General features: G+C 41.1%; 1 protein-coding gene across 13 annotated transcripts in view; it reads right to left on the bottom strand.

Annotated features, from left to right (window-relative positions):
- Window positions 1-3,083: 3,083 nt before the first annotated feature.
- The window catches only part of Tjp1 (tight junction protein 1), a 253,021-nt gene continuing 241,397 nt past the window's right edge, over window positions 3,084-14,707 (bottom strand). For 4 of the 13 annotated variants that reach the window (XM_041654254.1, XM_041654830.1, XM_041655075.1 and 1 more), the window contains 6 exons: window positions 14,331-14,381; window positions 13,100-13,266; window positions 10,052-10,526; window positions 8,182-8,399; window positions 6,586-6,729; window positions 3,084-4,588 (listed from right to left, as the gene is read on the bottom strand). In XM_041654254.1, coding sequence (XP_041510188.1) covers window positions 4,494-4,588; window positions 6,586-6,729; window positions 8,182-8,399; window positions 10,052-10,526; window positions 13,100-13,266; window positions 14,331-14,381 — 1,150 coding nt within the window. In that variant the 3' untranslated portion in view covers window positions 3,084-4,493. The remainder of the gene's footprint in view (window positions 4,589-6,585; window positions 6,730-8,181; window positions 8,400-10,051; window positions 10,527-13,099; window positions 13,267-14,330; window positions 14,382-14,707) is intronic. The other 9 variants (XM_041654420.1, XM_041655002.1, XM_041654601.1 and 6 more) reach the window with 7 other exon arrangements.

Raw genomic sequence — 14,707 nt, 5'->3', positions numbered from 1 at the left:
TATCCATAGATTCCATCCTCCTTCCCACGCACGCCCCTGCCCCATGTCCAAAATAAGGATCTACTTCAGTACGGAGTAAGCAAATCCATATCCAGAATAAGGATCTACTCCAGTACAGATGTTGCCATATCTGGTGTTGATCTCTGCTGCTGGCAGATGTAGCACTCAGCAGCAGCTGTAGCCAGGTCAGCCTTGGTGAGTGGCAGTCCATGTTGTTGAGCTGATGCATAATCCCCATCTCTCTGTCACCATGGCCACTTTGTTCGTGGACCCATTGGGCAATGACAGGGATGGCTAAGGAATGTGACTACTTGGTTATTGAACCCTCTTTGCTGGCCACCTTTCGAGGGGCATTGACAGGGGACACAATGATCTTCACATCCTTAGCCCATTTGGAGAGATGTATCCACACACCTCTTCCCCAGATGTCTTTCTCACCCCTTTTCCAATCATGCTCTTTCCAAGTCTCTGACCACACAGGCACATTGATATAATTGTTCACTGTACATCTGGCCTTCTCTCCTCCCAAACAAACTGTAGGACCATGTATACTGCACAAGTGTGCCCACCGTGAAGATTTCCCTTTGCCCTATCTTTCAGGGTTGTCCCAGAAAGGGGCTGTGATGCTGCAGCTGTCCACTTCTGGGTGGTGCCTGCCTAACGTGCAGAGCCATTTGGAAACCCTAGTCTTCTCTTCCTCAACCAGTCACACAGAACACCCCACGAGTTGCATGCCTGGCAACAGACAGCATTGTAACAGGAGTAGAAACTGTAAGCATTTGGGCAACTTTTTCACGTAGCTTGCGTCTGCAGGACCTGCTCAGGCCGGTCTCATAAACACCACTTCCTTTTGATAACAGGTTGCTGCTGTTAAGACTTGGTGAGTCAGATAACACCCAGCTCATGATTGGCAATTCAGGTCACATGGTAACTTGGTGGCCATTGTCAAATGTTCAATTTCCACTAAGGCCCAATAGCAGGCCAAGGGCCATATTTCAAAGGGAGAATAGTTGTCCGCAGATGACGGCAGAGCCTTGTTCCAAAATCCCAAAGGTCTCCTTGGTATTACCCTATAGGTGTATAGGAGGGCTGAAAAGGACTCCAAACAGCACCCCTATCTGCCACTGACACCTCAAGTATAATAGGGTCTGCCGGATCATATGGTTGAGGCGGTAGAGTAGCCTGAACAGCAGCAGGGATCTGTTGAAGAACCTTCTCTTGTTCCAAGCCCCACACAAAGCTAGCAGCTTTACGAGTCACTTAGTAAACGGGCCAGAGTAACACAGCCAAGTGGAGATGGTGCTGTCTTCTGAATCCAAAGAGGCCCAGCAAAAAGTGTTTCTTTCTTGGTGGTGGGAGGAGTCATGTACAATCACTTCACCTTACAAGGACTTTCTCTGCATGCCCCCACACCACTGGACTTCTAAGAATTTCACGGAGGTAGAAGGTCCTTGAGTTTTGGCTGTATTTCCCATCCTCTGACACTTGTATGTATTATCAAGAAATTTAAAGTGATTGCTACCTCCTGCTCACTTGGACCAATAAACGTAACATCACCAACATCGTATACTAGTGTAATATGTTGTGGAAGAGAGAGACGACCGAGATCCCTGCTACCTAAGTTATGACACAGTGCGAGGAATGCATATGTCCTCGAGGTAAAACTGTAAAGGTATACTGCAGGCCTTGTCAACCAAAAGCAAATTGCTTCTGGTGGTCCTTATGTACTGAGAAAAGGGCATCTGCGAGGTCAACAGCTGCACACCACGTACCAGGAGACGTGTTCATCTACTCAAGTAAGGACACCACATCTGGTGCAGCAGCTGCAATCAGTCACTACCTGGCTGAGTGTTCCATAGTTAACTGTCATTCGTCATGTCCATCTGTCTTCTGCACTGGCCAGATAGGAGAGTTAAAGCAAGATGTGGTAGGAACCACCTTCCTGCATCTTTCAAGTCCTTGATGGTGGCACTAGTTTCTGCAGTTCCTCCAGGGATGCGATACTGTTTTGATTCACTGTTTTCTATGGCAGAGGCAACTCCAAAGACCTCCATTTAGCCTTTCCAAATGTAATAGCTCTCACTCCACAGGTCAGGGAACAAATATGAGAATTCTTGCCAACTTCTAAGTATATCTATCCCAATTACACATTCGGAAACTGGGAAAACAAGCACAGGATGACTTAGGGGACCTACTGAGTCTACTGTGAGCCAGACTTGAGGCAAATCTCCATTATTACCTCATCTCCATGAGCCCCTACTTTCACTGGAGGACCACAATGTTTCTTGGGGTCTCCCAGAATCATCATCAATTTAGAACCAGTATCCAACAGACCCTGGAAAGTCTGATTGTTTCCTTTTCCCCAGTGTACAGTTAGGTCATAGGTTCTTCTGGGGAAGCACTGGAGAAAGGCTAACAGTAAAACTTTTAGGCATCTATCAGGATCCTTTCTCAGGGAAACCTGGTCATCTCTTCATTCTGGGTCTGCAAACTGGCACAAGTCTGGAAATTGATTCACTGATCAAGATTGTCTTTTGCCACAATCCAATGCAGTCTTTCATTTGTTTGAGAATTTTTCTGCTTATGCAGATAAAACACTTGTTTATCTATTTCATACCTGGAAATACCATGATTGATTAGCCAGCACCAGAGGTCCATAGGAGTCATGCCACTATAAAATTCACCTTGCTTGTGTTGACCATTATGAACATGGACTATAGGGGATAGAGAAATAGGTCAGCGTGTAAATAGTGTTTGTCACACAACATGAGGACCCGAGTTTGGATGCCCAGCGACCTCACAGAAACTGAGTAGGTGGTGAGACATGTCGTAACCCCAAGGACGCTGGCAAGTAGAGAGGTGGATTTTTGGAGTTGCTGGACAGCCAGACTAAATGAGTCTGACAGTTCTGTGTTCAATGTAAGATCCTGCCTCAAAAACTAAGGCAGAAAATAACAAAGGAGGGCGGCTGGTGTTCATCTCTGGCCTAAATGTGCACACACCACACATAGAATAAATTAAAACAAAACAGTATTAAAAAGTTGGCTCGGAACAGAAACAGGGCAAATAAAGCAAACTAGTACTGTATTTTAAAAAGTTTTATTCTTGCAGATTTAGAAATTTGAGATTTTTTTAATAACCACAAAAGAAATTCTTTCACACCTAATGATTATTAACAGAATGTAGTGGTGTATTATCTAAACAGAACTCGTGCTCATGTGCCATAATAAACTGTCTATTAGTAAAAAAATACACTTTAGGGCACAGCATTGTATCACAAATTTTACAGAAGGGATACTTTGCAAGAATTTAATCAAACTAGAATAACTGTATCTTTTAAATGCAGCACTTAAAAATGTAACAACTCTGTGCATTCTTTTTCTTAAAAAAATGACCTTGTATGTGTAGAAATGCTGCTTTATTGCTGCAGAGGTCAAAGTTCAAGGCTCAAGAGGTACAGGAGAGAATACAAAGGTAGCCTTAGAAACTTGGTTCTGTTTCTGTATAAAAAGATAGAGTTTATAAAAGTTAATTTACAAACCAAGAACAAAAGTGGTATGCACGCATTATGTACATGCGTCCTGAAAACATCAAACATTTCAGATGCATAGCCCAAAGAACAGAAGACCACCACGCCCCCTTGTCCAAAAAAAAAAAAAAAAAAATTAAGTCACACCATTATTTTCTTTCAGGTGATTACACATTCCTGAAACCATCACGTCCACAAATTACTCAATCTTTTTCATGATACAGTATCTAGATATGCACAAAACTCATAAAAACTTAGTAGTACACAGCGAAATGATCTAAGAATTAAAAACATGAGGGTAAGGCATTCCTGCTGGTTAGATGTCTGTGTGATATGTTAATTTATAGACTCAGAGGCCATGGAACCAGGCTCACATGCTTTGGTGTCCTTCCCTAAGAGAAATGTGTTTTCATATACAATAAGTAATTGTCTTCATTGACCCCCCTCCCCAAGTTATAAATCCCCCCGCTGTACATTTCTGTTAAATCCACTACACTGGTTATATATTCCAGGTGCATTTGTAAAAGTGTGTGCACATTACCTCATGCATAATAAAATAAAATGTGTATGCTAGGCCAAGGCCGTAATAAAGTTTGAGTGTACTTTGGAAAGAACAGAACTCAATTTACCCCCATTTACTGGCTGGTATTTTTAACGGAAATCAGTATGTGAAGTTAAGCAGTGACCATAAAAAAGTACAAAATTATTACAAAGCAAAATATCTTTGAACCTCTAGCCAATGCCGGACAGTTCTTCACTCAATGACATGTAGCTTGTAGCATGTTTTCTGACCGTGGTTCAGGGGCATGCTCACTAATCTTCATCAGTTCCAACAAATGCTTAATACTAATAATTGCAGTATAAATTCTAAGAAAATATAATACTCAGTCAAGTGGTTCCATTTAGATTTAGTAAGTTCAGTCCACGTTCACATTGCTTAGTCCGGTTCCTACACTCTTAAGAACTAAAAGTGGTCAATCAGAACAGAAACACAGTTGGCTCCAACAAGGTAATTTGGATCTCCAGGAAGACACTTGTTTTGCCAGGTTTTAGGGTCACCTATGAGAGAAAAAGATTTTGATGTCACTTACGGTTGTCTGGACTGCTACTCACAATGTTTTGCTATTATTGGACAAATATAAACACACATATCAGATAGAATTTTCTTCTTTTTCCCCAAATACTATACTTATATCCAACTTTGGTACTCTATGTCTGCTGGCTGCAAGCATTTAAAAGTTGTTTTAGATGTCTCTTATGTTATTAAATTCACTGGACTTTTAAACATAGGAATAAAATTCATAAAGATTTAGGAGACAGTTGGAGCTGCTCCTCAGTGTGCTTAACCTTCCTTCATGTGACACTGTACAGTAACCCCTTCTCGTGAGAGTGAGAAAGCACCGCTCACTCTCAGTTACTGCACACAGTGGATATTCGTTCTGCCGAGGTCCGTAGAACCTAACTCCTCAGGACTCTTCCCCTTAGTAAGCCAAAACAGCAAGACTGTACCAGAGCTTCCCACACTCTGGGTGTGTAATATAACCCTTTGTGGGAATTCAAACACCCACATCCTGAGTAGGTCTGAGTTTTGAAAAAGTTCTTGGTATTTTCAGATTTGTACCTTGCATGACAACCTGGCAGTGGGCAGGGACTGTGACTGATAGGGAAACTCTTGTGTCTGTGGTAGCCAATTGCTGACTTTTCCTTCCCTTATAATAGTCCTTGGCCAAGAGTGTTTCTGTGCCTGTGGGACAATGTGTGCAGCTGCTTCTGTCACAAGTGGCACCCACAGACTTGCGGCCAGAGAAACCAGTAGCCCTCTTGCAATGCACCAGGAAGACCGACAACAAATGGTTGACTATCAACCATGCCAGTTGTGTATATACATTACATTCAGTAATAAATAGTTTAATAAAGAGTCGTTGAATTTCAGGTACAGGTGGTCTTATGTATTACTACAGAGGACAAATTAGTCAGTGAGAAAATCGTGACACCTCTGGAAATCAAAGATGATATCATCATTAAGTTTGAGGTTTCTTTCCAACACACCAGTCTTCGCTGAAATTAAGTCAGCACTTACCAACTCTGCATGTACTGAACAGGTTAGCAGTAGCAATGCAGCCTACTGCTGCACTGGATTACACAAAGGTGTTATTTATTTTCTGGGTGAACAACACCAGTGCTCACAGAAAAGGTGTATGGTCTCAGTACAGTCAAACAGTACCATGTAAACACCGAAGTGACAAACGTGCAGCTCGTTTGTACACCATGGTAAGGTGTATAAACACAAGTGAGTACGGCATGCAGTTTAGATGAAGCTGGCCTCAACCTGCAACATTTTCCCTGCATCTGAATGTCCATTTTAAATACTGCTTAATTTCTAGTTTACTCCCTAAAGCCAGCCTATAAGGCTTTTTTCCCAGGGAACATATAAATTTGATCCTACTGTATCTATCATAATCTTTATTTCATACTGGACCAAATTATAACTCACTAATGCTCACTGATTTATACAAGTTTAGGGGCAAAACTTTAAATTTTTGTTTTCCCATCGCTCCTGTTAGGGTGGATAATACTGGTAATAAAGACTGACTTTTAATTTACTCAGGTGAGAAATATGAAAATACAATGGAAGCCTCGATCACAAGCGAATGAGCAAAAGTCACTTCAAACAGTGCATAACAGAGCTACATAGAGGGTCACGCTGAGAAAGCAACAAACCCATGGCCAGACAAGGCCACTGTGGGAACTTTCTCTAGGGTTAGTGTAAATATTCCACATCTTAAAACTTCTGACAGAGCATAAAATTTTTTGAACCCCAAGGATATCCAATTGTTAGCCAAATCACCAATTATGAAAAGGGAGAAAAGTCTCCATGGTTCCACATGCATTTATGACACAGGTACCACAAATCAATTTAAAATACCAGCAGTGCTTATAAGGCCACAGGAACAGAGTGAAGACCTATTCACACAGAGCTTGGGGAGCACCAAGAGTTCAGGCATTAATCAATGACAGTACCCAAAGCCCCAGAGGACAGAGAGAAGACAGCATACCCGACGAGGAGTCGGATGATTTTAGAGCAAAAGACCAACCGTCAGGAGTCATGGACGCACAGTGTGGTAAGCGCAGCTCCACGGGCTTCAGGAACTTGAGGCCATGGGGCCCACACATCACTAGGGGGCTCAGCAGAGTTTCACCTGGAGTCAAGGAGGGAGAAGGACAAGAGATAAGGTCTTTCGTCTAGACAGTCCCCACTCCCTGTGCATGCTAGCTAAAGCCAAATGAAGGTAGCTCTTCATAACAGTGCTAAGAAAAATAGAGTAGGAACTACAATTGTAATTTCTAAGATTTTAATAGATATTAGAGGACAAAGATATGACATTCATTTTAATATTTTATCTAACAACGTGGCTCAAACAGTATTTTAACATATAACCAACGCACTCAGTTTCTGAAGTCTTTCACATTTCTAGTACTAAGCAATCCCATGTAACCAGTAGCTACTGCATTCCACCATATAGGTCTACAGCATAAAACCTTCAAATGTACTTTTTGCAAATGTTACATAAGATGACACACAACTTATTTGTGATGTGTATGTGTGTACATGCACACACACACATGACAAGTTGTGCTGGTGGAAGTCAGGCTGCAACTTGTGGGAGACAGTTCTCCCCTTTGATTACATGGGCCCTAGGGACCAAACTCAGGTCTTGGAGCTTGGTAATGAGCACCTTTGCCCACTGAACCATCTTGCTAGCCTCTGCCTTTCATTTTTAAGTGTTGCTACACATGCATTCAGGGATTCCAGCAGGACAACAATGTCGATCCTACTGTTTTTAAGACAGAGTATCCCAAGAAAGTGGTTACAGGACCAACCACGTTTAGTGAAATCGAAACTGCTAAAAGGAACATAGCACAGTGCATCATTATAGTGTACCAATGAATCTAGGAAGGCTGTGAAAACCACAGCACTCCTGCTTGCTATACCACCTTCTTAGGACATTTCATTCACTAGTTGAGTGTCTGATTGCTGGTTCCTGAAGTAACAGTTGACAGGTAGGGCAAAGCCTTCTAGAGTGGATGATACCTAACTATCTTGAGATAGAAGAGCTGACAAATTTGGTTAGGTCAGACAAAGAGCTTGGTGGTCATGTGACATGATTTTTTATTTCACACTGAAAGTAAAAGTATTCTGTGTAGGGGTTGGAGAGATGGCTCAGTGGTTAAGAGCATTGCCTGTTCTTCCAAAGGTCCTGAGTTCAATTCCCGGCAACCACATGGTGGCTCACAACCATCTGTAAAGAGGTCTGGTGCCCTCTTCTGGCCTGCAGACATGCACACAGACAGAATACTGCATGCATAACAAATAAATAAATAAAGTATCAAATAAATATTATTAAAAAAAAAAAGTATTCTGTGTAGGAGGCCATTGTGCCTCCTTTGGACCCCACCCACCATATGTCAGTGATCACTTCTCTGCAGAAAGCTCATATGAGAGGCCCTGTGTTGTCCACAGAAAATGCTGTGCTTGCCCTAAAACATCTGGAGGCTTCCAGCTTATCCCTGTAGCTGCCACTGTAAGCAGCGAGGCACACTTAGGACAGCACTGGAGTTACTACAGTGACACGGACAACAAGCACACGTACCTTTCTCTTTATCTAAAGGTGGGAGGATGCTATTGTCTCTGCAGACTTTGAAGTAGATTTCTTGCTCAATTCCTTCAGGAATGGCTCCTTGAGGGATAATTATACTAACACCAGTTTCTATGGAACTCAACACACCACCATTACTGTTAAATATGCCACGGGCTGTAGCCACCACAGTATGACCATCCTCATCTTCATCTTCTTCCACAGCTGAAGGGCTGAGGGTCAGAAATGGCATGTGAAAACCTTTTATTATTGTTAACTAAGTGTTTAAGTTTATTTCTCCAAGAAATTTAGAAGTTTCTTATTTAATTAAATAAGGCTAGTTTTTAGTGAAAGGTCTTAAAGAAAACTAAGAATATACCCTTTCTGGAAAAATCCAAACTGCCCTTCTGAAAATAAAGAGTCAGGTTACTATAATTACAGTGTGATTTCAATATACTAAACAAGATACTTGCTCTCATATCTACATGGGTCTTAGGCAACACAGCGAACATCCGTGAAACGGGTGTTCTAAATCATGCTGAGTCACACAGAAGAAGATATGGGCTAGGAGTGGAGCTCATTAGCACAGCACTTGCCCAGCACTGCCCAAACAGAAGAGAGCACTTTGTTAGATTCACTACCCTTATTGGTACATCCTGAATCCCAGATGCCCAGGCTACCAAAGGAAAGCCTCCAAGGTTCCAAAAGGTAAGAAGCTCTGGTACCTCAAAGACCCAAGAAGGACAGAGCAAGGTGACTTACTACAAAATGTTACCAAATGCAGAGGACATAGTATCAATCAATGTTTTAAAACTGGAAGCTAGGCTATCAAGACTTTGTAAAGTTAAGCCAGAACTTTAAGGTGACAAAGAGAGGACTGACAACATGAAGTCCACGAGGGAAAGCTGCAATTTCTCTCCAGCATGACAGGGTCAGGGATAGACTCCTAAAGCAAATGGAGAGGAAACAGCGCCCATCACCTGATGTGCTAACACCATGTAGCCCCTGCAGAGCAGAGCCCTGCTGGATTGACTGCAGGAAGCTAGACTGACAAAAGCATCTTGAGAGCAGACTTCAGGTGGCCTTCCTGGTCCTTGGTTCTCCCTGTGAATCCTTCTTTCACAGATGATGTGAAAACATCTAAGGAGGCTGAGCTGAGTCAGCATATGATCAGATGGGGTTGACCGTCACTATTTAACAAGCAGACAGAAGAAGCCACCCGGGGGAGGCTCAAGGTAGACTCAACCATCTTACTGCGGTTTTCAATAGTCATTTTGATTTCACTATGTTTCTATTCTTTTCTGCACCCTAGCTGGATGAACAGTAAATGAGGAATAGATATATTTGCTCATTATTCTTCAAATGTACCCCCAATGGTAGAAGATAATTTGGATGGCTATAGGAAGTCCCAATTAGCTAAAGGTATGAAATCTGAGATTAGATGACCAGGAGCTAAATGGCTTACCACCCTCATCCCCCACCATGTGACGCTGGTTGGGCAAACTTAATCCCTCAATCTTTGTTGCTGGTGATATAGGGATAATGACAATACCTACAGATGCTATATGTTCATTAGCTTTACAATTTGATTAACATCTTATACCTCTTGGAGAACCTTTACAAAATGGCAATCACTATAGTAACAGTTTAGTTTACAGGTTATAATTCAAATTATCATTTCTAGTGTCATCATATAAACTACTTCTAACTATATCTGCATATCTGTAATCCCATCATTTGGGAGATTGAGGCAGGAGAATCACTGTGGGGTTCAAGGCCATCCTGGATATTACTTCATAGCAAGGTCTTATCTCTGACCACTCTCCCTTCTCATTTTATATATCAAACAGGCAACACTTTAAACAAAGGCAAATAAACACCTTACCTCACGGGAACAGCCTTAGGCATGGTACTGATGTTATTCATTTGATATTTAGGCTTATCTGCATGGATGGAGAAAGTTTCAACTCCACTGTCAAACTCAGGAGGCTGGGCTGAACTATGGGCTTTCATAAGAGTCTTTGGGGAAGTGGGAGTTTTTGAAGACAATTCAGGTTTATGTACAGTTTCACTTGGCAAAAGATTATGGTTGAATTTGGGACTTTCAAATTTGCGTTCAAATGGCCGGGCAGAACTTGTGTACGGCTTTGGTGTGAATCGGTTGTAGGCTGGAGTGATGGTTTTCTGAGTCTGTTCAGCTCCATTAACTGGAGCCTTTTCTGGGAAACTCTTCTGGGGATAGAAAGTCTGAGCAGAGTCTTCCCGGGCTGGTGGTCTGAACGTCGTTGGCTTACTCTGAGATGGGGGTGGGTCTGGCTTGGACATGTATGAGTTCTGAAAATCCAGCGATACTGAATTGCCTAAAAAACAAACATACACACATTTAAAAAAATGTTCTGGAATTCATTTCAACAACCCTTTCTTTCTTGGTATAATGTGCCCTGGTACTGAAGTGAAGTCTGGGTCCTGTCTGATGATGGAAGTCACAAGTTGTAGCATATATATCCTGCTGCCTCAGATTCAATGTAAGGCTATGAAAGCACTCACTACCCGAGAAAGATGCCTTGAGTAACTTTGTCCTACTATCCGTCCAAAAATTAGAAACAGAACAACCAATTTGGTTATAGGAAACACATAAGTATTGAAAACACATCCTTAAACAAAGTGCTCAGAAAAACAAAGGTCCAGCAGCCACACACTGGGAGAATATACTTAGATAATGTGTTAAGTGGTCCTCAGTATTAATATTTTGGGCAGACGTGCAGAGTATCCATCGTTCTGTAAGAACAAGAGTAAAACTCCAGGTACTGTGCAGTAAAATCCTGGCCTAGCCATCAGGGAAATGTAAAATAAAACAAAAATAAACTACTCATCAAAGACCACATCACAAAGGGGAAAACGGCAAAGCTGCTGGAGCAGCACAAGACAGAAACACAAGTCCTATGGAATCATGGGAAAAGAAGTGCTGCTCTAAAAATGCCAGGGCTTTGTTCTGTTTTAAAGAAAGATAAAACAGGAAAGATGGGAATGGGCTCTACTCTCTTTGATGAAACCAGTGCAACACCAGACAAAGTTTCATAACAAAACCAGACCAAGCCATTTCAGGAAAACTATTAATCCAAATTATTCATAACATTAAAATAATAAGGAAAAAAATCAGATCATGATAACTTGAGAAAAATGTTTTTAATTTTAATCCCCTCCACCCGCCACTGCCCCAGACAGGGTCTCTCTGCCCTGAACTGACTCTGTAGATCAGGCTGGTCTCAAACACACAGAGAGCTCTGTTCCCCGAGTGCTGGGATTAGTGTGTTTGACCATAGTCTGGTGGCTTATAATGTGTGTGACTGCATGTATGTATGTCTACCAGGTATGTAACTGGTGCCTGAGGAGACCAGGTATGCTGGAGACTTTGAAAATGAAGTTATAGGTAGTTGAGGGTTGCCTGATGTGATGTCAGGCGCCAAACCAAGGTCAGCATAAGAGCAGCAAATGCCATTAAACACTGAGCCATCTTTCCAGCTCACGACAGTAAAATACGCAACAAAATGCTTTTGGAAAACTAAGAAGAAACTGTGAGAAACGGCACCTAGTAAAACAAACCAATACTAACAAAACCCTACAGCTAGCATCACTCAGGGGAAAACAAACTTTTCTTCCTTAAGAGGAACCAGCAAAAGATGTCTGTCTTTACCCTTTGTTTCTTTTTCCTTGAGAAAATCTCTCAACTGTGCACAGAATTTGCTGTGTAGCTCAGGCTGGCATTTAGAGGCATGAACCAGAAGCACACACCTCATGTAGCTGAAAACCTCCAAGTATCACCTACATTTACGGTGACTGGTACGCTTCAAGACTGAAACCCTCCAATTTGACTCCCATGTAATAGAGAAGTACTAACAAATGTCAAGAACAGACAGAACGGATAAATTACATTACTATCTAGCTATTCAAATGGGTAAGCTAGATTTGCTGAGATTTTAGTGAATGATGAAAACATAAGATATTTTCTGTGTCCAACTATATGGCTTTCTTATGTCCATATTTTAAGATGGAGCATAACAAGTTTTACAAAGCAATATACAAATATTTAAAATTATATCTTATTTGTGTGTGTTTATGTGTGTGTGCTGGCATGCACAGACCACTGTCAGCAGAGAACTGGCTGGAATCAGTTCTTTCCTTCTCTTATGTGGGTTCCAGGGTTCAAATTTATAATCAGGCTCCTTGAAGCACCTTTATCTGCTGAGCCACCTCCCTGACCCTCAAGAATTGAAACTGAAGTACCAAATCAAGAGGTACTGCTTTCAAAACGATTTGGAGATAGGCAAAAAATTAAGCTATGTTAAAAAAAGAAAAGAAAAGAAAAGATACACTTAGAAGGCAGAGGCAGGAGGCTTTCTGTGAATTTGAGGCTAGTCTGGTCTACAGAGTGAGTCCAGGACAGGCTCCAAAGTTACACAGAGAAACCCGCCCCCGCTCAAAAAAAAAAACAAAAAAACAAAACAAACAAAAATAAAAAAAAAAAACAAAACAAAACAAGAACAAAAATCCATTTAGCTACAATGCTCATCCAATATAGTGGATAGTGGTCATTTATATAAACAGTAGATAATATACAAAAAACATTTTCTTTTATTTTCTGTGAGACTTACTATGTAGTTCTGGCTGGCTTGGAACTTACTCTGTAAACCACAGTGGCCTTAAACTCAGATCCATCCACCTCTGCCCACAGAGTGCAAGAATGAAAGACATGAACTACCTTGCCTTGATGAGAGTTATTTTCAACAAAATCTTTAGTTTTCACTGTTACCACCCCAAACATGTTTTGGGCATTTTTTTAAAAACATTAAAATGATCTAAGCTTCAAAACTGTAAGAATTTAACTTCATAAACATTACTCTTACAGAAATATGTCAACTTCTTAACTCCCTACCTTCCCCCTGAGCGCCCTTGGAATGCATGTGGAGAGAAGAGCTGGACATAGGTGGAGCTGGCTGGGTGTACTGTGAGGGCAATGGAGGAGGAGGAGGTGTGGCTTGGATTGCATCATAGCGTTTCTCACCGAAAGATCTATCCACAGCATCAGTTTCAGGTTTTCCCCTGTTTAAAAGAAAAAAAAAGAAGAAATTCCAATATTGGAAAATGAACTCAATTACAAAACAAGACGCCATTTCTAAAATATTCTTTAAAAAAGTATCTAGAAATGTTACAGTTCATTCTTATGAGTATAGGTAGCTACTCTACCAAATATACAAACAAATTCATCAGCACACGAAAGTCAAGACAGCACAGATACTTGAGAATATTAGTAAAACACCCAGAGGATATCAATTAAAAGGCGGATGAAATTTTGGGTATACTTTTTAATATGTGATATTCATAAAAATAGTAGATTTAAGGAAGTTTTGCAAATATTTTGAGAAATTAGTTATTTTGGCACAAACCTTCCTTAAACTCACTTCTATTTAGTGTTAGGTACAAATTCTTGGTGTCAGGCATATTCAAAGTGCTATAATACATGATGCCACAGACCCAAGTTTGGCAAGCTTTTCCAGTGAAGAGCCAGATAAATGGCCTTGCCTTTTTGAGCAATGGGGCCTCTGACACAGCTATTCAACTTAGCTGTTATCAGGCAAAATTAGACCCCGTCAATCGATAGATGGGCAGAGCTGTGCTCCAGTAAGGCTGGAAAAAACAGGATAGCTTTACATCTGCCCCGGTTTCCTGCTCTTTGCTCTGTTAAGTGATTGTTAGAGTATCAGACACTGCTCTACTTTACAAGGCTTGTCTAGTAAAAGTGTGCCATGTATTCTTACTTTTTTTAAATTGCCAATTGTTAATAAGTAACACATAAAATGTAAACAAAAAATCTAAATAGACCCATAATTCAACACTGCCATCTGAGCCTTACTGCAGAGTGCCAAGCTGCACTGGCATTATGTGCACAGACAATAGCATGGATCTGAAAGGTATATTGGTTTTCATATCATATTTTTGTTGAAGAAATCTAGTTTTATGATTAGCTTTAAAATTAGTTGGTATCCTGCTTATACATATTAGACTTAAATATTGAAAGAAGACATTGAGATCTGAAAGTGCACATAATGCCAATGACACAGTGAGGGACATCTCATGGAACAGCCTCACATCAATGCCAATCTTACCACTTGATGTTCCTTTTCAAGTAGTCATAGCTAGTGTAAGAGCCAAGAAATCTAGGTGATGGCAAAGCAAGCGCAATAGAAAAACGAAAGAAAACGGTCAATCTAACTAAGATTTATAGCAAATAGCACTCAAATGTCATTTAAAAATATTAACCAACACCCACAATCTTAACATAATTTGCTTCATAAAAGAACAAATGACTAACTCTCATTTAGCCAAAGGAATCGGCAATATACTAACACATATTTAACTTAGTTAAGCCCTGCCTGACCACCCACCCCACGTATTTTAGTTGCTGGCACCACAGGCAATGCATCTGTGCTCCACACAACTGCAGCTTCTCACCTATGACACAGCAGCTAATGATGAGCAAAGA

Source organism: Microtus oregoni, unplaced genomic scaffold (assembly GCF_018167655.1).
Source record: "Microtus oregoni isolate MIOR12 unplaced genomic scaffold, Mior012 000000F_ref0000247, whole genome shotgun sequence".
Taxonomy (NCBI): Eukaryota; Metazoa; Chordata; class Mammalia; order Rodentia; family Cricetidae; genus Microtus; species Microtus oregoni.
The sequence above is the reverse complement of the archived record's forward strand: the minus strand, read 5'-3'. Positions and strand labels throughout refer to the sequence as shown.